The sequence below is a fragment of the Theobroma cacao genome, chromosome 3 (assembly GCF_053813885.1).
Source record: "Theobroma cacao isolate CCN51 chromosome 3, ASM5381388v1, whole genome shotgun sequence".
In the NCBI taxonomy this organism is placed as follows: domain Eukaryota; kingdom Viridiplantae; phylum Streptophyta; class Magnoliopsida; order Malvales; family Malvaceae; genus Theobroma; species Theobroma cacao.
Genome location: NC_142641.1, coordinates 10,876,859 through 10,901,872, shown reverse-complemented (window position 1 = coordinate 10,901,872; position 25,014 = coordinate 10,876,859). Strand labels below are relative to the sequence as shown.

Sequence of the window (25,014 nt, the reverse complement as noted above, 5' to 3'; positions counted from 1 at the left end):
TCAACAAACACTTGATTTAGAGAGTGATTCTTAAGGAATTTGTTGTTTGATCTTTCACTTTTGCTTGACAATTCTTCTCTAGGTGTTCTTTCTTTTGAAAGCTGTGCCTTTTACTTCTACTTATGTGTTGGTATCCAAAATAGCCATTTAGGGAAGTGTGCTCGAGAATGTAGCCATTATTCATGTCTTTTTCTAACTTGTATGAGGTGAAGTATCAATACCTTTGATACAAGTCTCGATACTTTAATTGCCAGAATCAACTAAGGTCTCGATTCCTCTATCGCATGTCTCAATAATTGTCAATCCTTAGCATTTCCCAAACTGAAGAATGTTTGATACATAGTAGCTTGCTCTCTGGTAATCAAGTCTGGAGATGATGTCTTGATACTTTACAAGATGATCTCAATACTTGGACGCTTACTCTCTAGAATTTGAAGTTCTAAAAATAAGGTCTCAATACTTTAACAATGGGTCTCGATACTTCGACACTTGTTCTGAAAACTAAAGCCTAGAGGTGAAGTCTTGTTACATTGAAGCTTGGGTCTAGATACTTTTGAACTTTCTTTTTGGAAATTAGAGCCTGGTGGTGAAGTCTCGATACGTTGAAGCTTGAGTCTTGATACTTTCAAACTTGCTCTTTGGAAATTAGCATTCCTGAAGCGATGTCTCGATACCTTCACATGATGTCTCAATACCTTTGCTTCCTTAGGCTATTTTTGAGGCATTTTAAGCTTGATGTATCAATACTTACTCAAGAAGTCTAGGTACCTTAAGCATTTTAAGCTTTTTTCTCTATTGTTTTTGTAGTACCCCATACCTTGATATGGTGGCTAACAATGCTAGTTTTATGATATTTATATTTATTTTATGTTTTTATAGGAGTAGGATCAAAAATAATTTCAATTGGTGAAGAAAGGAGCACAATGGACTGTTGCTCTATTTGCATATGTTTTGGTTTTTCAAGTATATCTCCCACTACACAAGTCCAAATGACATGATTTTTGAACCATTAGAAAGCTAAGAGGCAGGGCTACAACTTGAATGTTTACCACTTTGCCCAAGTATGGTGGAAAGGTATTCAAAATATTTGTTTAAATAAAAGTACTGCACTAGAGGAACAAAATTTGGTAGAACCTTTGAGCGCCACGACACTAGAAATTGAAAGCTGCGACCCTCACCGTAATTTCTACAAATAACAAGTTTATGGGATTTTTAAAGCTAGGGCTTTTAGGGGCTATTTAAGGGACCTCTTTCAGAGGATTTTGGACCTTTTCCCAGTGTCAAAAGAGTAAAAAGATTGCACAAGAAAATGAGGAAGACAAGTGGCCTTGTTAAGGGCATTATTATAATTGCATGAGAAATTAGATAAGCTTTAACTATAAAGATCTCATCTTTTCCAGCAACTTCTACCTTTCTCTAGCAACTTCTTCTTCTTCCTCCTCCCATCTCACGTTTCTATCCTCTTCCATGAAAGCTTCTATCTCAAGCTTCCATCACTCTCTCAAACTAACCTTAATTTTCATGCTTTACACACCCTGTTGTAGGGTTTTTCATACTCTTTTACTCCTTTACCTTAAACAAACCTTTAAAAGTCTTTCTTCAATACTTTATCTCACTAGCTGAACTTTGTAAAGAGAGAAAAAGAGGTTTCATGTTAGCTTGAGGACTTTTGGGAAGAAATTTCATTATAATCCACCAAGGTGAGTGATGAATTAGGATTGGTTTTAAGTTGTTGATGATGGCTAGTAATTAGAGTTATGAGTTGTGTTATTTGCTGAAATTGTTTATCTATTTCTAGTGTTACTAAAGTAGAGAAACGAAATAGCCAATCAAATGGTAATTGGAAGATAGATAAGAAGGGCTATTGAAGCGTGATATGGGAAACAGCTTTTGGAGTGATATTAATGTGAATTGGATTGGCTATGATGTTTTTGTGCATGATAGGTTCCAACAAGGCCCCTCAACCCTATTTGGACCATTAGGGAAGTTAGAGTCGATTAAAGGTTCAACAAGTACCGATGAGTGAACTTGCATTTCAAAATGTTTTGGGGAAATGTTTACATGTTTCAATGAATCATTTGGGAATTTTATCGGTTTTTGCTTTAAAATTTCCTAGGAACAAGCCCTTGATAATGTCACGATCCAATTTTCGAGCCATGACCGGCGCATGGGCCCAATGGACGTAATCCACTAAGCCCAAGCAAGCCTATTAATCTGACATGTTTATCATTCCATCATAAACTGCTAAGTCACATTTCATAACTTAGAATCAAAATAATACTACACATTGCCATCTCATACTGGCATACTAAACAAGTGTATATACATTGTCTACAACATGTATCCTAACAATTTACATTAGGTTCGTCTATACACAACAAAATAATACTCGACTTCCAGCGAGGGACTCGGACAAATATACAGCCACTAAATGCCGAGACACCTACCAAAAGATGGATACAAGTCTACAAGGACACCTCGTCTTAATTACCGGCTGCCTCGTGATCTGAAAACATGAAGTTGAAAACGGTGAGTATAAACCTAGTGAGTGAACAAGGAAGGGAACAAGCAACAACAAGGGAGAATTTAAAATCATGATGCACTTGTTTCAAAACAATGCAATTTAGTTCCATTCATATTAAAAACCCTTCATCAAGCCCTTAAATGATTAATCATTTGAAGATCATGAATCCATACACAACGAACCATTTGAAGAATGAAAGCTTCAATGATATGCAAGCAAGTCAAATACGACAACGAATCTTCGCTGTAGCGGAAAGGCATTCTCGCTGCAGTGACGTTGGGATTTAGTTATTAGCCGAATGAGGGTTTCTCACTAAACCTCCTCATTTTAAACTTAACTCATTTAGTCCTTAATGTTGGAAGTCCATGCTCAGATATGGTAGCAAAGAAGTGAAAAATAAGGCAGCAATTGCACTAGATAGGAGACAAAACAGAGAGTTTTTTCCTGCAGCGAAATTGTAACCCAGAAATAGAAGGTTTCTCGCTGCAGCGAGATTCTTTCTTACTGCAGTGAAATTCAGCTGATGAAACAGAGAGTTTCTTGCTGCAGCGAGATTCCTTTTCACTGCAGCGAGAAGCTATAGTGACTATCTCGCTGCAGCGAGAACCAGTTCTGGTGAAGGTTCTCAAACCCAAGAGTTTCTTGCTGCAGCAAGATACAGGGCACCAATGAAAAATTTCCCTTTCTCCCAAAGAAAACCCACCTTGCTAAAATGTCCAAACCAACATGAAACGTATAACAATCTTTCACCTTTTAACATGTCAAGTTTCACATGCATTACAACCATATACCATTACTCATTAATTTCCTATAACACACATATTTACATATGTATATATGTATACGTATACCCATCATCATCATGCATACCATCCCATCATCATCATCACCAGCTCATGCGCACTCCCTACTCGTACATGGCTGGGTCATCACCGGGTTATGCGCACTCCCTACTCGCACATAGCCGGGTCATCCTCGGCTTATGCGCACTCCCTACTCGCACAGAGTCGAGTCCATGTCATTACACAATAATATATTCATACATATATATCAACACAATGTGGTAGTGCATGAATCAATAATAGTCACATGTCACAACATAAACCATTTCTCAAGAGCTTGTTCCCAAGGCACTCATTTTTAAGAAAAGTTGTATAAAATCATTCAAACACTTTGTACAAAACAGTCACATTCTCAAAATAGTTTTGATAGGCAGTCCACTCACCCATTTATTGTTGAGCCTTTAGTTGACTCTAATTCCCCTAATGATCCAATTGAAAGGATGGGACTTCATTAGAACCTACCATCACATTAACATCACCATTATGTTAATTCACACACTATAAACCCTAAAAGCTATCTTTTAGCTAGTCTTCAATGGCCACTTTAAATGGCTATCTATGTTCACTATCTAAATCACTATAAAATGAATGAACATCCTCAACAATAAAATAGCTCATAATCCCAATTACTAGCCATTATTCATAGCTAAAAATCAAGCTTAATTCATCACTTACCCTAGGGCTCCTTTGTAGTCAAATTCTCTTCCAATTGCTTTCAAATCAATTGGGTAATTCTCTTTCTCTCTCTAAAATGCCCAACTAGTGAGAGAAAGTATGAAAATAAGATTTTTTTCAAGGGTTTTAAGGAGAGAGAGTGAAAGGATACAAGGGTTCTAGTCATGAGGGCTCAAAGGTATGAAAACTAGAGCTAGAGAGAGAAAATCATGCAAGCTCCATATCAAACTTCCATGGAGGTTTTAAAGAAATGTGAGAGGGAAGAAGGAAGAAGAAGACAAGTTGCTAGAAAATGAGAGAAGAAGCTGCTGGAAGAAGGATATTTATAGGCTAAACTTATCCATTCCTTTAAAATTACGAAAATGCCCTTAAAGAGTTAGCTTGTTCTCATGTAACCCTTTGTGCAATCTTTTTACTCCTTTGACACCGCGACAAGGTCCATAATGGTCTAGACATACTCGAGTTCATAAAAACTTAACATTTTAACCCGAGGAGAAAAATGACCATTTTGCCCCTACCGTGAAAATCACCAAAATTTTTGTTTCCTTTTCATTTTACCCTTAATTTCACCATCCATTTATGCCTTAGGCCTACTTAGGCCATAACATTGTTTAAAAATCTTACTTTTATGAGTTTACTAAGGAAATGATGAAATTACCCCTGATTAGGGATATCGCGTAGTCTATAAAGGTCAAGGTCTCACACATAAAATGTTTGATGTTGTGAAATGTGAAATGTGTAAAAGGATGAATCCATATGTTTTTGTATAATGCTGATATATATATATATATATATACTATGTCATAAATGGTACCATTATGTGACAAATGCAACCGTGCATGTGCGGGGTGAGTGTGCACTTGCCAGTGATGACGGTGGTGAGGGAGATGGATGATGATACTGTCCGGCTATGTGCACGATGTGGTGGGATGCACATGAGCTGGGTGAGATGCAAATGATGAATTTTGAAAATTTACCGTTATTTTCAAATTGATTTTATTGCAACAAGAAACATTCTGTTTATACTGCCTTACTTGGATAATTGCAATTTCATGCTGAATACGGTTCCTTCATCATTAAATGATTTTACAACCAAGGGTTTAATAGAGGGATTTTAATAAGAACTTGAACTAAATGGCATTGTTTTTAAATAAGTGCATCATGTTTTCTAAACCATTCCTTGTCACTGCTTGTTCCCTTCCTATGTTCACTCACTGGGTTTATACTCACGTTTTTAAACTTCATGTTTTAAGTTCTTTGAGTTAAAGGTGACTAGATCTTAGGACGAGGTGCTCCTCCCTATCCATTGCTCGATAGGTTTGTCATGATACTAAATGTTAGCACCCACGCCCATAGTCACTCCGCTGACGGTCAGAGTCTTTGAATGTGTACATGTAAACTGGATATAACTTGCTAAGAATCATTTGGCAAACTATTTATGTATATTCCGATTAATGAATACCATTATGAGTATATACCTGGATTTTATGGATTGATTTCAATGAAGTAATTATTTGAACATTATGATTTATAGATCTTAAAAAGGGAGTATGGATGATACATCGACTAATGTACAGGTTCATACAAGAAGGCTTGCTAGGGCCTGGTGGGCTATGCCTATTGGGTCTTTGCGCAAGTCATTTTTCTTTTAAACGCCTAAGGGATTTTGTGAAGTCTTAATACATTTAACCCCTCATATTTTGGTCATTTGACTTTCGTCATTTCAAAATAAGGATCAATTGTAAAGCAAACATATATCCTTGAGAATGTTGTTCCTCCAGTCTTTGTTGAAGGCATCGATGATAAGGTCTTGGAAGTGGTAGACTCATAAGGATGATGATGATTTGGCAACATGTGATATACTTGCTAGCATGACTTGTGAATTGCAGAAATAGCACGAGAATATAGATGCTCAAATCATGATTTTACACTTAAAAAACTTTTTTGATAAGAAGAGTCATACTGAAAGGTATGAGGCGTCAAAGGAACTTTTCTTTTGTAAAATGGTAAAAGATAGTTCTATCAAGGCGTCTAAATTGTCATGGACCATGAGTTTTGTGTTGACTTAGTTCTATAATCTCTAATAGATAAATTTTCACAATTCATGATGAACTTTCTTATTAATAGATCGGAAGCTAGCTTGCCCTCATTGTTGAATATGTTGGACATAGTTGAGAAATTCATCACAAAAGAAAAGAGCTTCCAAATTAAAAAAGAAGTCAACAAGGAAGATGAAGAGAAAGAAAGCAAAGGACTTTGTCGCCAAGGCCCAAGAGTGTACCTGCAGCATAAAAAGGGATAACCTTTGCCATCATTTTGGTAAAAAGAGTCATTCGAAGAGAAACTACAAAATTTATTTGGTTTGCAAGAAAGAAAAATAGCTTATTAAGACACTATTTTAAATAAAATTAATGATTGAGCATTCAATATCTACTTTTAAATATGAGATACTTAAAATACCTTAAGTTAATTATTAATCTCTAACCAAGGTTACAATGATTTGACAGGACCTAACATGATAAGAGTGAACATATGATATTAATTATATATATCTTTAAAAATTACGTTGCGACATTGTTTTATTTTAAGATGATCTTAATATAATTTAAACTCAAAATAAGAAAAAAATAAGATATTTTATTGTTAATACTATTGTATCGTTTGAAAAATTAATATTCAATTTAAAATGAAAAAATAACTTGAACCTCATAAAACTCAATCCAAAACCAATTCAACTAAATCCCATTGTCATCTCTGAATCGATAATAACAAACAGAAAACTTTCTTTTCACGATCGTAATTCATAACCTAATCTTTACATAAATGAAAAAAAAAATGATAATAAATAATACCTGAAAACTCATTCAACTTTTCCTCCACTAAAACAATGCCGAAGGTTCAAAGATGCATCTTTTGTTTTTTTCTTTTTTTTCTGAAAAGATTTGTCTACTAACCCAAGGAGCAATAAAACATACCAGAATCGACCCTTTCTGATAAACTTAGAATGTATATATGGTCATCCAGCAAAATCAGACTTCAAATAGGTGCTAGTAGTTCTATCAGAAGCGCAGTTTCATTTTGTAGCAAATCAAATACTTGACCTAAAATCATGCAACATTATGCTTCCATGATATAAGATTCGGAAAAACTCAATTATATTGAAATAAAGCAGTGACACACCTGTCAACGAAGGCCATCAGAAGACAAGATTTGACCCATGCAAATTACAACATAAATATTATTTTGAATAACTCTATTTAGATGTTGAATTTACATTTTCCGAAAACATTCAATATTCAATGATATGTATGGATGAAACTTGCTCTCTCAGCTTTATGCACCCAAAAAAAAAATGCATATGCGGAAAGCCATCTGGTAGTATTAATCATAAACAAAACTTGGATTGGTCAATCTGCAGCAAAAAGGGCACATGAACTGTAATGGAAGATGAGAATAAAATTTTGATACATCAGTTCATGAAGCTCGATATTTATCCTTCACAGCCAAAGCTGCTGCTCTGTACCACACAGCTGCTGCCATTGCACCGGGATCTGGAACTGTTGAAAGTATACCTACGGAGACATAGCTCGACCGCCCAGCCTACATCAGCTATGCCATCAGATCTCCAAACAAACAAACAGACAATAAAACAGCATATGGTCTTGTGGATATTTTGCTAAGGCATCAAAACAAGCATACAAAAGCAGTATCCATCAACAGCTTGCATCTCAAATTATGTACAACCATAAATAGATGACCAAATGGCTTCTATAGCAAAGAAAAATCCATCAATCTTCAGATGTTGTTAGATCCTCTAAGTGTGTTTCAATGAAATCTAAGGTGTTGTTTGATATCATTTTTGCTTCCCATATTCTTTCTAGGTTCCAGGTATTTTAAACAGTAGTAGAAAACGAGTTATCTATTCCCACAATGAAAACAAAAAAAAAAAGATTGTTTCAAAAGCAATATCTGCATCTCTTATATTATTTATAAGTAGGTGAGTAATGCCCATGTATCAAGATTAAATTTTTATAATAAAAAACCATTGACTAAACTAATTTAAGAATAAATTTATAATAATATTTAATTTAACATAAACTTATAAAACCAATAAAATGTATAGTTTAACAATAAATGTCAAAATCAGCATAGACTTAGGTTACAAATATTAAAAATCAAAACAATATAAAGTATTAAATATAAATTAAAACCATATAAAAACATTTCATATTCAATATAGTATTGTAACCATTTATAAATATAATGCAAATCAAACAAAATATAATATGATTTTATATAATTATATTTTACAGTATAGTATTCAATTATTTTGAAACTATATTTATCAATACAATATATTTAAAACTAAATTACTTTATAAATTTATTGATATATTAGATATAATAAGCACTATAATACCTAAATAAATAACATATTGTAATATTTGATATTTAACAATTAAAGGCTATGTCTTCATGTTTTATTATAATGTTTAACATATAATACATTATGTTAACATTTAAACTTTGGGCCAACTTATTGTTTAATAGTTAATTACTACTACTACTATTATTATTATTAAAATGAAACATATGAAAGATTTTTCATAGAAAATAAGTAATAACATGATAGAATATATTACACCAATTTATAAATTTATCAGAATCTATTATATTACATCATGTTATTATTTATTATTAATTTTTTAATAGTTTACTTCTATATTGAATTATTATGTTTGCAATAACATCATTCTTTTTTTTTTTTTTTCAACATGGAATGAGGCTGCTTACCAAACATCAAACATGCATTTTGCTTTCAAATTTTTAAAACTAAAACAAAATAAAATTAGTCGAAATAGAAAACACAAAATAGGAAGCAGGAAACATTAACCAAACAGATCTAAATTAGCTTAGGCAACCTATTAAAAAAATTTATCCTATGTAATATTTTGTTAGAATTCAGTCTTGTAGTTTTATTGGGTGTTATAGAATTTTTCTTGGTTGGAGAAATTTGAAAGCACAAATTGTGATTTTAAGAAATTAAAGTTTAGAGACCAAATCAAATGTCGAAAAAGTGCAGCAACTATATCCGAACTTAAACCTTTGATTAAATAGCACTAACCCTGACACTTTTTTTTGTACCCAAAGGCCAAAGTAAAACTCAGAAAAAGCAGACAAGAAACTCTCCCAAAAGGAACAAGGAAAAAGAAAAACTAAAAGTGCTTAATAAGGCCCTGAATTATCCCAAATTTTTCAAAAAACAAAATAAACCTTACCTTTTTATTGTACTCAGAATAAGTTCCTATTCTAGATTTTTACTTAGATAAACCCCTATGTTGATGGAAAAATGTCACTTGACCTTAATGGCCTTTAGGCTCACGGTCAACTGAGATCTTTCACATTCATAACATGACATGGATATTCAAATGTGGTGAAATTGGCTAAGATCACATGACCACGTGATGCAGGCGCATATGAAAATTTATTTAGTATTTTAATTAGTTTAGGATTTTATTTTATTTATTTAGTTTGAGATTCTTTTTCCTATCTTTATTAGAATTTTAGTACTTTAAGTCTTTATTTAGGATTAGAATTACTATTTGATTAGGATTTATCTTAACTTTAGGTAGAAGATTATTATTATCATCTTTTATTATTTTGAATATTTATTCAAGAGGTTTCTTTGAAAACCCAATTATCTTTTTATTGTTCCAACACAATCAACCCTATTCTAGCCCTAATTGTTGAGTTCTAATTGCCTTAAACCTTTCGGCTACATCAAGTGGTATCAGAGCAGATTTTGAGAAGTTATTTGTTGTTGAGTGTGATGCTTCACATGTAGGAATTGGAGCAGTTCTTAGTCAAGATGGAAGGCCTATAGAGTTTTTTAGTGAAAAGTTGACAGACTCTAGACGACGTTATTCAACTTATGACTTAGAGTTTTATGCTTTGGTAAGGGCCATTCGTCATTGGCAGCACTACTTGGCTTATCGTGAGTTTGCTGTTTATTCTGACCATCAAGCTTTAAGGTATTTGCATTTGCAGAAAAAGCTTAGTAACCAACATGCTAAGTGGAGTTCTTTTCTCAATGAATTTAATTTCTCTTTAAAATATAAATCTGGGCAGTCTAATACTGTGGCTGATGCTTTGAGTAGGCGATGTAAAATGTTATCAGTTATGAGCACTCAAGTCACAGGATTTGAAGACCTTAAAAATCAGTATAGTTCTGATTCTTATTTCAGCAAGATAATAGCTGATTTTCAGGGTTCATTACAAGCTGAAAATTTACCTTATAGGTTGCACGAAGATTATTTATTCAAAGGTAACCAGTTGTGCATTCCAGAAGGATCTTTAAGGGAGCAAATCATTAGAGAACTTCATGGGAATGGTTTAGGAGGACATTTTGACAGAGACAAGACTTTGGCAATGGTGGCTGATCGTTATTATTGGCCAAAAATGCGCCGAGATGTGGAGAGGTTGGTGAAAAGATGTCCAGCTTGTTTATTTGGTAAAGGCAGTGCTCAAAACACTGGTTTATATGTTCCTTTACCTGAGCCAGATGCACCTTGGATTCATTTGAGTATGGATTTTGTTTTGGGACTTCCAAAGACAGCAAAAGGATTTGATTCTATCTTTGTGGTGGTGGATCGGTTTTCAAAAATGGCACATTTTATTCCGTGTTTTAGGACTTCTGATGCAACTCATATTGCTGAATTATTCTTTCGTGAGGTTGTAAGATTACATGGAATTCCAACTTCCATTGTTTCTGATAGAGATATGAAGTTTATGGGACATTTTTGGAGAACTTTGTGGAGGAAATTTGGGACAGAGTTGAAGTATTCTAGTACTTGCCATCCGTAAACAGATGGTCAAACAGAAGTTGTGAATCGAAGTTTGGGTAACATGTTAAGATGTCTTATTCAAAATAACCCAAAGACTTGAGATTTAGTCATAACCCAAGCTGAATTTGCTTACAACAATTCTGTCAATAGAAGCATAAAGAAGACACCATTTGAGGCTGCATATGGGTTAAAACCTCAACATGTGCTAGATTTAGTACCCCTACCACAAGAAGCTAGAGTGAGTAATGAAGGAGAGTTATTTGCTGATCATATTCGGAAAATTCATGAAGAGGTAAAGGCTGCTTTAAAGGCCAGCAATGCAGAATATTCTTTTACAGCAAATCAACATCGTCGCAAGCAGGAATTTGAGGAAGGTGATCAAGTACTTGTGCACTTGAGGCAAGAAAGATTTCCTAAGGGTACTTATCACAAACTCAAGTCTAGAAAGTTTGGACCTTGTAAGGTGCTAAAGAAAATCAGTTCAAATGCCTATTTAATTGAGTTATCACCTGAGTTACAAATCAGTCCTATTTTCAATGTTTTGGACTTGTATCCATTTGATGGATGTGATGGAACTGCATCTACCATAGACGCTCAAATTCAGCACCTTCCAATTGCTAAGGTTGAAGTTATTGAGGATGTGCTAGATGTAAAAGAGGTTCAATCTAGACAAGGGAATCCGTATAGACGATTTTTAGTGAAATGGCTTGGGAAACCTGCTAATGAAAGCACTTGGATTGCAGAAGAAGAATTGAAACGAGTGGATCCCGACATCTATAAGGAGTATGTCAAGGCCTACTCGTCGGAGTCGAGTCTTTTCTGACCCGAGGGGACTGATGCAGGCGCATATGAAAATTTATTTAGTATTTTAATTAGTTTAGGATTTTATTTTATTTATTTAGTTTGAGATTCTTTTTCCTATCTTTATTAGAATTTTAGTACTTTAAGTCTTTATTTAGGATTAGAATTACTATTTGATTAGGATTTATCTTAACTATTATAAATAAGTATCTAGATAGAAGATTATTATTATCTTTTGTTATTTTGAATATTTATTCAAGAGGTTTCTTTGAAAACCCAATTATCTTTTTATTGTTCCAACACAATCAAACCTATTCTAACCCTAATTGTTGAGTTCTAATTGCCCTAAACCTTTCGGCTACATCACCACGTTAACTCAAATGACCACGTTTCAAGCAAAAAATTTTCCCACTCAACTAATTTCAACAAATAATTTTTTAAACAAAAAAAAACTAATTTTAACACATCAAAAAAACCACATCAATGTCCACTATGCATACAGAAGATGCCAGCTGGCCATGGACCTAATGACCGATAAGATCACATGATATGCATAACATCTTTTTGTCAAATCCAGGTACAAATTATAGGGTATAGGCTTATTTGGATACAATAAAAATCTATGGACTTATTTAGGTAAAGTGAGGAAGTTCAGGAACATATTTAGCATTTTAGCTTAAAGAAAAACACCTGCAAAACAATAGTGATCTCATCTATCCTATTTGTAGTCAGTTTCTTGTATATATTTAGAGTTTTAATTGCAGATTCTATTCTACTTTTAGTCAATTTCTTCTATATATTTAGAGTTCTATTTTCAGTTTGTAGAATTTGAAAGAGCTTCCTACTTTAGCATGAATTTTGAGATGTAGCATGCAACACCACAGCATTTTAATAGAATTATATACCCAAGAACTGCCAACCAAGAAGAACAGCCTACTGCAATCAGAATCCTAAATACTACATAAGCAAAGGCAAAATGATACAGCAACCTGTGCCTGCATGTCTTTAGTTGATTCAGCTCCTTCTAATGCTGCTTCAGATGAGACGACAAAAGCAGTGGAAGGATCAGCACCGGCACTTAATCTCTGCTTCCGAAACATAAAATTAGCGGGAAATCTTAGACCACATAACAAAAAGAGCAAAGAGAGGCAGTTGTTTTATACAACCTCCTTAAGAACTGCTAATGCAGGAATAAGGGCATCCAATAATGTACGATAACCAGCACTAGCCCCACCGTATTTACTGACTGCATCAATGGCAGCTTCAAGTCCTTCAGCCCCTGAAATCAAAAGTCATTAAGTCAAGGTGTTTAAATCAGAAAGTCTTTCAGATTGAAAGCATCATCTCACATTGCTTTGCTGTGACAGTTGAATCCAAGTTTGCTTTCAACCGTGCATATGCTGCCTTACAAAATATAGTGTATCTGTTCAAAAGAGATATCTCAAGAGTTTATATTTCTGGTTATTTGTTAAGTATAAATCAAGCACAGAGAACAGGCCAGTAAATTACAAGACTCCACTCGTTCCTCCCATAGCTCTTCTAACAGATGATCCAATTTCATTCACTGTTTCAGCAGCATCATTCAGAGGATAACTGAAAACAGATGAAGATGATTCATCAAGTAAGATCATCAAGAAAAGAATGAAAATATTTTGTTGGAATGATAATCAATGAAGTGCAAAAGCATTGTTACGTATTAAAACAACAGGATTTAAAGCTGATAGTCATCAATGATTGCATGACTTCTGCAATTGAACTATTGTGCTAATAATAGCAACACAACTAATTACAACAGAGCTGACAAACAAAGAAATAACAACAAAGCTTGAAATTCCAGATGACTGTTTGACTACAATAATTTTATACATTAATATATCTCTTCGGGTAAATATCCTCTGTAGAATTATGGGCATCGAAGACTTTGAAGCATCTCAAACAACAATTTTCCTGGAATTCTTCTTAGCGTTGTAATGACACTAATACAAAGTCTATAATAACAATTGAATTACATAATTAGTTTGCATGTACATCACTATTTTTCTTAGCATTCTAATGACACTAATACAAAAGCTACAATAACAAGTGAAATACATAATTAGTTTGCATGTACATCACTATTTTTAAATCCAATCCAATAGTTGTGAAACAAGAATAAGATCTACAAGCAGGCCATGTCAGCCCACATTGAGGAAGTCTTAAAATATATATACTACTTGGTATTATTAGCAACCTTTTAAAATCAAAGCTAAATATACCCCTTCGTACATGTCTAAGGTAATGACCCATTAACACCTCTGACAGTCCGTCAAAAAGTTATACATGTCCAGCAATCTTAAAACCAATTGCAATGGTGGGCAGACAGCCTGCATAACAATTACACATATGTCCTAGCATTCTGGCCTGGGACTGCCACAACTACTATGGTAGGACAATTTCCTCTATTCAAGCAACAAAAGAAACATAAAATTGTTGGAGAAAGGGCATACTATTTTTTCATATCATCAAGGATTGCTGTTGCACCTCTGTACATCTGCAAAAGCAAATTAATCATGCATAGCATGCAAGAAACTGTGAACCAAAAGCTAAAGGATGGATTAAGACAGTGTACGACTTACTGTTGACCCACAGTCACCGTCACCTACTTTGCTATCCCAGTCATTCAAACTGTCCCTCATATCGATTACTGCATTTGCCGCTGCCTCAATAGCTACTTCAAGTACACGGCCCTGTTCACTAAGCTGCAGCGGCCGACTTAATGACTACCAGAAACAAACAAGAAGGGTCAGCTTAATGAAGGATTTCCTCCAATCCCCCCCTCCCCAACCCCTCCCCAAAATCCATTTTCTCCTCTTTTTTTCTTTTTTCTCATTTCATTTTTGAGGCATTCCATTTTCATTTTTCTTTTTGGTGATAGTAAGATGCCAGTTAAACACAATCAGAAACTGCTTTGTTTCATAGCCAACAGCTCTTAACAAGGTCATATGCCCCAAAAACTTAGCACCCCAAAAACCTGAGGCATCAAAAGTATTTGCTATTTTAACACATATTAACAACCCACCTCCCCACATGGAATACACAGTTCAGGTACCAAAAAGAATGTAACCACAGGATTGTGTCCTAAGGGATTGTATTTCATCACTAACTAATGTTCATTCATTTTTTTTCCTTTTTTCTTTCTTCTGCTTTAGTTCCTTTTTTCCTTCTTCAGACAATAAAACACCCACAGTCTATTTGTGAAATTATTTTATTTTAACTCAAAAAAAGTTTAGCATCAGCCATAGGAGCTTCCTAGGCTATTCCAACAGATCCAGAGGATTATCCATGGATTAATTTCTCGGCCATGACAACATTTTAACCAGTGTAAATCCATATTATGTTTTGTTATTTTGTGGACTAGGGGGACAAGAAGGCACCTTTCCCAATTTGTGATGTATCATCAACAGAACATAAAACCGCATAATAAGAAATTTCTTTTTCGTACATACTGAGAAATTTAATATGATGTCATTTCATTCTCTTCTACTGTTAGTATTGCTATTATACTTTTCCATAGCCTACCTAGCAAGTCAAAGATTGTGCATATGTCATGCAGTGTTGTCTACATCTATCAATAACAACATCAATGACTAGAAATGAAGTTAAACTGTCTAGTAATGGCAACTAAAAAACTAATATCTACATTCTGCCTGGAAAGAGATGTTAATTAAATGTAAATCTAGCCTTTAATTAGAAGATTTATCTATAATATATGACCTGTCCATTCACAATATACCCCTTTATGATAATCAATAATTCCTGCAACCAACCTCCTCACTCTTCATTGAACGAGATGGTGGCAGTGGGACAGGAATCTTGGCAGGTGGACGATTACCTACAAGAAAACACAGCATTTAAGCTTAGTGAACCCCAAATTGCCATTGAACTTTATTTTTAATTTTCAATCTAGTGTGGTTAACTGTTTTAACCATTGCAATAAAAGGTTAAGATTATCTTTGCAGCAGTGCAATTCATAAATATGTGATGCAAAATATGAGGTTTAACACCACTCAAATTTCTTCCTTATGCATCTTTAGACAAGTGAAATGAGGAGACATAAACAAGAAGTGTCAATATTCTAACACATTCACAGACCAGCAGAACCAACAGGCCAATTAGGAGCCTTAGTGGGAGCATCCAGGCGTTGCAACAGAGTTTGATCTGCCTTCATTATAGAGATTGAAAATCCTGAAAGAAACATTGTACTGATAAAGAACAATACTACTAATAAACAAAAAAAAATTTATCAACAAGAACAAACCTGCCATATCAAGAGAGGTCATAAATGATCCTGTATACACTCTTTCAACGGCAAGTCCAAATTCCAGCTGCAATTTAGGGACAGTCTTTCCAGCTGCAATCATCAGCTCCATCACAGGAGTGGCACCTAAGCTGCATATTAAAAGATCTTTAAAATGATGATAACGAAAAGACATGGACAAAAACTACTACAGTACATAAATGCACAGGAATGCATACTTGAGCCAAGCCAAGCTTGACTAGGGAGATCATTTAAGCAATTGATCGAACTCCAGCTTTTATTAAGCCTAAAATTTGGAAATTGAGTTTAAGTTCGTATTGAGTTTGAGCTCAATTTGTTAATTCATCAAGCTCAAGCTTTTATTAAGCCTAAAATTTGGAAATTGAGTTTAGGTTCTTATTGAGTTTGAGCTCAATTTGTTTAAACAAATGAACCTAATTAGAGCTTTTAAATGACCTCAACTCTGAGCTTTAAACAAGCTAATTTATTTACTCAAATTCTTTTCAAATAGTAATACTAAATATCTTTTAATCATAATTCTAACCTAATTCAGTCAACAAAAATACAATTGAAGATCACAATAAAATATTTCAAATGGGAGAAAAAAAAAAAGACATTTCAAACAAAAGCAATTAAACTAATAGAATAAAAACATAAAATAGAACTTCTAAAAGAGCTTTATTCACAAACATGTAGAACAAATAACCCAAAAGAGCAAAACTCAAGAATAATCTGAAATCTCCAATTTTATAAACTCAATATCTCAATGTCAAAAATATCATTCATCAAAATTTAATCTCCAAACATAAGAAAACCTATATATATAAGCTTCATAAGCCCAGGTTTTAAGCCCATGGGAAAATAAAGCCCACCAAACCCAAATAACAACTAATGAAATAAACCAAACCAATATGTCTACTAATAAATTAAATCCTCTTTCCTAACTTTACGCCTAGAGTCAACATTCTTCCAAAAACTTAAAGAATGTTCTCCATCACATAAAGACAAAAACAAGATAAACACCCCTGAACTCAAGCTTGCTTATTAGAGTTATTAATAACCAAGCTCAATTTTCAAGCTCAAGCTAACCAAATAAACCAGTTCAAATCAAGCCAAACTAGACCTAGACCAGCTCATAAGCTACTCTGTCCACTTTCTCCCCTACACAGTCATCAATTCCATCATTACAGTGGCAATGATGATGCAGGTTGCAAAGTTCTAACTTTTCAGAAATAATAATAACAAAAATAAAATAACACACAAGAAAAAACACATAATTGCAATCATAACAACTTGAGCCAACCCAAGTGGAGATTTTAGAAGCTCAGGAGTTCTTAACACTAAACTGGCACCATGGAAAAGCACACTATGCAGTAAGCTCATGATTTGACACACATGTATTAATTACAGCAATGGGAGCAGTTGCATAGTAAATGCAAGTTATTTAAACAGCCAGAAAGCACAACTTTACACATCAGTGAAGAGCAGCAAGGTCAGTTTAGATGAGTCGGTATATACTTAACAACCAGTGTAAAACTGCACAAAAACACAGTCTACATAGTAAGGTTTTAATTGTGTCATTACCATTATCCAGCATTCAAAAAACAACGAAAAAGTGTTGGTATATTTACAGGAATAACTTGGAGCACCTAATAAGTAACCATTAAGTTTTCAGAGAGAGAGAGAGAGAGAGAATTAGATCCATCATATAATATCACGAACCATCAAGCCTCAACTTTTGTGCAAATTATATTCACAGAAGACTAGTGTTGGCTACTTATAGTAAGATGGGAAAAACAATTTGTGAATCCCCCAATTGGTAAAACTATATAAGAGTTCATTTAGCCTTAGGAGATAGAATAATGTTCAAAACAGAAACCAATGCAAAATGCAAAGCAACTATTTGAGGGATTAAACTATTTGTTACATTGTTGTATTTTATGGACATGATTATAACTTTTATAGATTCCACATTTTCGGCTAGTCAAGCTATTTTACGTTAATTGGTATACTGTTTATTTTTCAAGTACAAGGGACTTCGAGTTAAATTTGGCATTTCGCATTTAGGATCTTAGTTTTGGTTTTCCTTATCCTATCGGGGTTTATTTTAAGTTAAGTTTGTTAGGTTTCTATTTGCAGTCTTCCCTATTTCTTTAAGTAGTTATTGAAGTAAGACTGCTAATTCTGATGGTATTAGGAATTCCAGGAGTCTATAGAAGCCAATGTACTCTTTTCTTTTGAGATAGAAAACTTATGTGAGAGAATTTTGAACATTTTTTGCTATTGTGATTGAGTAAATTTTGTGTGATGTGATCCACCTTAGGTGTGACTCCTAAGGAAACCTGAGTGTAAAGCTTAGGGATTTATTTTCTTCCTTTTTTTCTTTATCCTCAATTTTCCCTGTTTCACTCAAGCATTCAAACCAGAGAATTGCCATAAACGCTAGATACCTAGCTTTCTTACATCAAAAACTTTAATTATTAAAAGTAGAAGAGCGAAATTAAGGCTCCATTTGTTGGTGCTTTTACTTTTTGCTTTTAGCTTTCGGAAGCAAAAAAGCAAAAAGCATGTGCGGATACAAAAGCCACTTTTTTTGAAGGATTATACACAATATGCAATTCTTTTTAGATTACAAAATGCATAAATCTACTTCTATGTACGCTAGTTATGTTATAATTCATTTTTTACTTATTTCTTCATTTTAAATCAATTATGATATTGTTTTTTACCTTTTACTTTTGCTTTATAACAATTCTTCAAAAAGCAAAAAAGAAAATAACAAAAGCATCAACCAAACGGAGCCTAAAATAATTATTATTTTATGCTTTTTTATGCTCAGGCACCTTAACAAAAAGAGTATGTCTAAAGAACATACATCTAGAGCAGGCAATCAAAGCTAGTATTCATGATTTACCTTTCCTAATATCTTCCAACCTATAAAGCACAGACACAGAAAAGCCCCCTGCTTGTCCATGTCCAAAATGGACACACCTAAGACATGGCCAGATACATGTCAAACATGATGAGACAGCAAAAAAAAAAAAAAATATATATATATATATATATATATATATTTAGACGAAGGACACGGCAAGAATATGGGAAAGACATGGGGAGGACATAGGATCCAAATCCCTGTCAATTACAGATGCCACTCCACACAACATCAATTATTCACCATGATCTGCTAGTACAATCTACGACTTTGATGACCAGATGGAATTGATGAATCTCTACGCAATATCTAGGGTTGTTGGGAACAAGAAGAACAAAATTTGAGTGAAAGGAGACAGAGAACGAAAGCTAACTGGCAGGAACTGAAGCAAGAGAGTGGAGGACAAAACCAAGAACAGCTTTTGCCTCTCTGAGGTTATTTATATTTGGGCACTATATGCCGCTATAGGCCTAATGGATATGGGTAATTATGGGCCAGAATATGGTTCAAGTAAAGATCTATTTTAGCCTTTAAACTTTGATAGCAACCCACCACTAAAAATCTGAAATCAAGCAAAAACATTGGTTTTAGGCCACTAGAGCCAATATCAACTGCAATTTAAGAAAATAGCAAAGCCCATTTTCAAAATCAAATAAAAAAATCAATGTTCTCATTCACGCTAAAATTGTTTTAGGTATATGAAATACATAGAAAGATATTATTTATTGCCATGTCTATATCATGTCATACCCATTTCTTGTGCACATCTAAGATAACAATTCATAGATTCAGTTATACTAATTTGCATTAGCTGATTTCCATTTTACAACTGATGCTAAAATCAAATTTTTAAAGCCCAAGCAACACCTACCAGGCTAAAGGCAAAAGCTACATTCAGCTGTAACCAAGCTAAGAAAAAAATATTCAACAATCTAACACGGCTAAAAACTCAACTTATTTACAATGTATATTGTGAACTCATTGCAGTTGACCAAGTATTATTATTTCTAGCAAGGCCATATTCCTCAGTCCTCATCTTTTTCCTCTACTGTTCTTTTGTTGGTCACCCTTACAGACTCATCACCTTGGAACCTATCACAATGGTATGTCTAAACAGCATAGGGCATGATCCAAATAGTTATTTTCCATGAAATGCTAATGTATTTCCTAGCCAAAGGTCAAAATAAATCAGCAACAGACTGGATTCAGATTTGAAGCCCAAAACCACACAGACCAATTAGAATAGAGAATAAAACAGCAGAAAGAAAATTAATATCCATACATACCCATTAATCATGAGCACCACTCTATTGCCTCGTGTAATTGGAACATAGTTAGTTTCCTGAAAAAATTAAAAATATTAAGTTGCAATTTGAAATAATACATACCAGAAGATGATAAAGAGGTAACAGTGGTGGGATGGCTATGAAGAGGAAAGTCGAGGGAGTGACCCAAGGCAGGTGACAGTGCTCGTGGCAAATCAAACATTCAATGGCAATATAATGCAGTGCTATGCATTTTTATCAATGTGTGGGAGGCCCTTTTCAGTCTCAACCACAACAGGAAAGGCAAAGAGATGATGTATCAATGAAACTAACCTTGAACAAGTAATAATAGTAACAGCTTTGAATCTTGTGAAAGAGATACACATGGTGTTTTTCAAAATAAATGAGATATGGCCCAATGGCCCAACATAAGCCACATGATTTCAATATATGAACCTAAAATAATCCAAATTGAATAGTTTTAGAAGTCTAGATGTCATTAGTTAAGAATGCCATTGCTGCTGTAGGGAAGAGAATCAGAGAAAGAGCCTAGCGAGAGATATCTAAATTTTTCTATCTTTCTAGTTTCTAATAAGGTTCTAATTTTTTTCAAATTAGGATAACAGGTACTGGTTTATTTTTTTTCAGTTAGGTATATAATGGTTCTTTGATAGTCTTCTATTTTGATTTAAGCCATATTTATCATACAACATCACCATAATTAAACAGCAAGTCTTCAGCACAGCCTATAATCGGTCTTAAATGAGGCATATTGGAAAGGGAAGGCTCAATTAGACCAAATAAAAGTATAAAATATCAATTGAAACTTAAATAGCTTCCATTGGAATTAGGCTCTTTAGTTTTCAACCTCAAAAATGAAATAATGAAAAAAAAAAAAAACAACCAAATGAGAGATATAACAATATCATACTGAACTACTTGAGAAAAAATTCAAGGCTATTTTCTTCACAATAGCAATAGTAGACTTATTATCAGACATCATCACCATTAGTGGTATGAGATCTATGTAGCACAAATTCTGTTTTCCTTAGAGGTATAATGTAAAAGGGCAGGGGGTTAAAATAAACAAGCTGCTGCTCCATTATTGGGACATACCGGTGACAAGATTTGCTTAAGAGCATGAGAAACAACCACATCCACAGGCTGGAGGTCTGCCACAGCAGCACCAGGTTCCCCATGCTGAAAGAAGAATATTTGTTAAGCATTGAAATAGAAACCAAATCAGAAAAACAAAGAGAAGCACAACGCAAGGAACAACAGTCAAAGGCTAAGCGAATAGAACTAAAGTCTAAAACTGATCAACTCAAAACAATAAAAGTAAACAAAAAACTACTTTCACTTGATTCTGCAGAAATATAAGCACTAAAATATTTCGCAATGAAAACTGAAAAGTAACTCACAATTCCGAGACCAAGTTCCATCTTTCCTGGGCCCAAGCGGTCAGATGTAACCTGACCAGGCAATGTGCAAACAGATAATGCGACACCCATTGTCCCAACCATCTCAGATGCACATTTCGCCTCTGAAGCAACATCAGCAAGGGAAAGGCCAGCAGCAGCTGCAGCTCCAGCAACCTGTATTCCACAAAGAGGAAGAGGAACAATTGCAATAATTTACTGCAAATAGATTTTTAATTTTAAAAAAGCCACTTTTCTAAAGGTAGCCTTTCAAAGAGAGCAACCCTTTAAGATAAACAGCATTGAATGGAAACTCCTGTTAACAGTTTATAGAAATACAGTTTGCCTTTTGTCAAACAGCATAATTACAGCAAGCTAGCAACTAACAGTTTAAAACTTTTTTCTGAGTTAATAGGAATCAAGTATGGACAGACAGAGATAGAGTACCTTATTAACAAGAATAGTTCCTGCCAAACCTCTTCGTCCAGCAATGCCTCTGGGTGGAGGTAATGCACAATCATCTCCAACAATTACAGTCTGCAAAGGGAAGGAATTGCATCCAATAGTTTTTATATTATTTTCCCTGACAATGCTTCAGAAAGTCAAAGAAATAAAAATGTCTTAAAAAAATGTTTAGCATGAAAACATACTTCAATTTTATAACCTTCAGACCTTGCTTGCTCAGCAGCCAAACCAAAATTCAAGCGATCACCAGTATAATTCTATCCACATCCAGATGATAACATGAATCAGAACTAAAAGATGAGGGGCTGCAGGGGGGGGGGGGGGGGGGGGGGGTGTTCAGGAGTAATTAAAAAGAGGTTAATTCTAAAAGAAAACAAAAAATTAAAGCACACATCTTGATAGCTCTAAATACCTCCAACTAGCAATTGATATCATATAAACCTATCACCTGATTTATTAGGAAAGAAAAATACCGTAACTATCAGAAGACATCCCACAGGACCAGTCACAGCTCGAATGCCCTGATGATAATTTCAGTCAAATATGGGAAAGATGTTAACATAATTGGCAGTTCTTTAAACCACAAAAAAAATAGCAAATAGAATGCATACAGCTAAAATTGAATCAACCGGAGGAGATGCAAAAACATCTCCACAAATGGAAGCTGTCAGCATCCCTTCTCCCACAAATCCAGCATGTGCAGGTTCATGCCCACTTCCACCTCCTGCATCAAAAATTATATCAAATAAAAAGTTCTCTATGCACCGTTTTCATAATTTTTATTAGCCATAAAGGGTCCTAAGACAGCCAGTATCACATGACATGACCACCATTCTTCTCTCAAGAGGAGAGGAGGCCAGAAAATTCAATACATTTTTTCCACTTATAATAATTATTCTTGTTTTAATCACATAAGCTGTAAGAAAAGTAAACAAGATGTAACATGTGCATGGACATAAATAAACCCCATACAGTTAAAACATAAGTGGTGATATGGAAGAAATTAAAATTTCAATGGAAAAGAATGGAGAACCATAAGAAGGCCAGAACCATGCATGCTCCAAAGTTTATGCCCAATGATGCATACCAACTAATCCACAACCGGTCCTGGACAATCAGAATAGTTACTAATATATTTTCTTACAGATGTCAGGGAAATTTTTCGAGCATAAATGTTAAAGAATAATAACTACAAGTTTAGTGCCTAAAGTTGCCTAACAATGAGGATGTTAAACTAATTGATTGTCAAAATCATTAGAAACGACAAAAGGTGACTGCAGCTTAAAAAGTTGTCTGGGAAGCGTAATAGTTCATGAAGATAATAAAAGAAACAAAGTAAAGAATTTGACTTTCATTTTCCAGCACAAGAAAACAGATATGAAGTGTTAGCAGCTTTAAAATGGTCCAAACCTGATATGACAGCAACCTTGTCATATGTCACACCCGAAACATCAGCACGTATTACAACCTTCACCTGCAAACGGGCTAGTTACCATTTTGTGTAAATTAAGCCTCATTGCACTAATATACATGAGCAAGGAGGAAAAATTAATCACCTCAGGGAAACCATCTAAGTACTGGAGTCCTGGATAGGTTTCCACAAGACCCTCAATAAATTCAGTGACCACATCTGCCACCACGATAATAAAACAACAACAAATAATTTTTCATAAAACAGAAAACTAAAATTGTCAATTCCCTCTATTAACAGTTACCCAATTATTTTCCATATTTCACATCGTGTATTTTGGTAGAAAGAGCATCGTAAAGGAATGTTAACGAGAAACAAGAGAACATAAGCCTTGATTGAACTTAGCCCTAACCAAAGAGTAGTTACCGCAGAAAATTTAGGAAAAAGATATAATAGTTTGTGCCTTTGAGCCTAAAGCTATTATTTTTTCTTTTTTTTTTTATTTTAGACAATAGTCTTGCCTAAATTCTGAGATTTCATTTGCTCAGAGAGTAAAGCAAAGCCACTATTATTTGATCAAGTATATATAAAATAAATCCATTATCTAACAGCTAACAGCACAGAAACAAAAAAAAAAATCCACATTTCACAATGCAAACACAAATAAACAAGAATTTGGAAATGCCAGCCAATTCCATCCTTAAATTTAAAATTGAAATAAAGAATAAAGAATAAAGAGATAGAGAACGGAAGACTGAGTGAGGAAAAACACTGAATTCTTTTTCAAGGTTTTTTTTCTCAGAAAAAAATATATTCAGATGATCGGAGGCGATACATAAGTAGTAGAAAGAGGAGATAGTGAGAAACAAGGAGAAGGAAGACGCGAACCGTTAGGGTTGTTGATGAGCTTCTTCCCTTGAAAAGCCATAACCGAAGACTATTCCTTTTTCTTTTTATTTTTCTGCCTAAATTCGCAATTTCAGATTTGAAATTCGACAGAGAGAGTTTTGATTTTTGGGTGGAGACTCTCTCTCTCTCTCTCTCTCTCTCTCTCTCTACTTGCAAAGTCTCACCTGAAATGGAAGACCCGTTTTGCTCTTGCTTAAGACTGGGGACTAGGAAGTTGTCGCTTGTCCGGAGAAGAAATTTCACCTTCAATTACCAAAATGTCCTTTTTCTTGTTTTTTCCTCCTTTTAATCGTTTCTTCTTCTAATAAATAGATATTACACATACATCACAACAAACGTCACCATTATCCTTTCAGTTAAGATACCGTCATTAATAAGTTTCTAATAGTTTTTATCTCCCTTTACTAGCTCAAGAAAACCCTTAACAATTTAGAATATAAATAAATAGTGAAAATTCAATATAAATCAAACCTATACTATATGCAGCTGATCTGAATATTTAAAACAAGTTTAGTTCACAAAATAGAATAATTATTTAGTAAAATTAATTATTATGTAATTTAATTTATAAAATAAAATTATTATTATTTTGAGGTTAAGAAGAGTTTGACATACTCAAAGAATAACT

General features: G+C 34.1%; 1 protein-coding gene across 1 annotated transcript; it reads right to left on the bottom strand.

Annotated features, from left to right (window-relative positions):
* Positions 1 to 7,174: 7,174 nt before the first annotated feature.
* LOC18604460 (Dihydroxyacetone kinase) lies at positions 7,175 to 24,620 on the bottom strand. The gene is made up of 20 exons (XM_018117953.2): positions 24,366 to 24,620; positions 23,623 to 23,696; positions 23,477 to 23,540; positions 22,678 to 22,790; positions 22,540 to 22,587; positions 22,252 to 22,323; positions 22,049 to 22,138; positions 21,605 to 21,778; positions 21,300 to 21,383; positions 20,205 to 20,260; positions 15,984 to 16,114; positions 15,818 to 15,910; positions 15,493 to 15,557; positions 14,302 to 14,445; positions 14,173 to 14,216; positions 13,196 to 13,279; positions 13,036 to 13,109; positions 12,853 to 12,965; positions 12,676 to 12,771; positions 7,175 to 7,641 (listed from the first exon to the last, which is right to left on the bottom strand). Exons 1-20 carry the CDS (start codon positions 24,403 to 24,405, stop codon positions 7,516 to 7,518), a joined length of 1,785 nt encoding a protein of 594 aa, XP_017973442.2. The 5' UTR covers positions 24,406 to 24,620; the 3' UTR covers positions 7,175 to 7,515.
* Between the last annotated feature and the right edge of the window lie 394 nt (positions 24,621 to 25,014).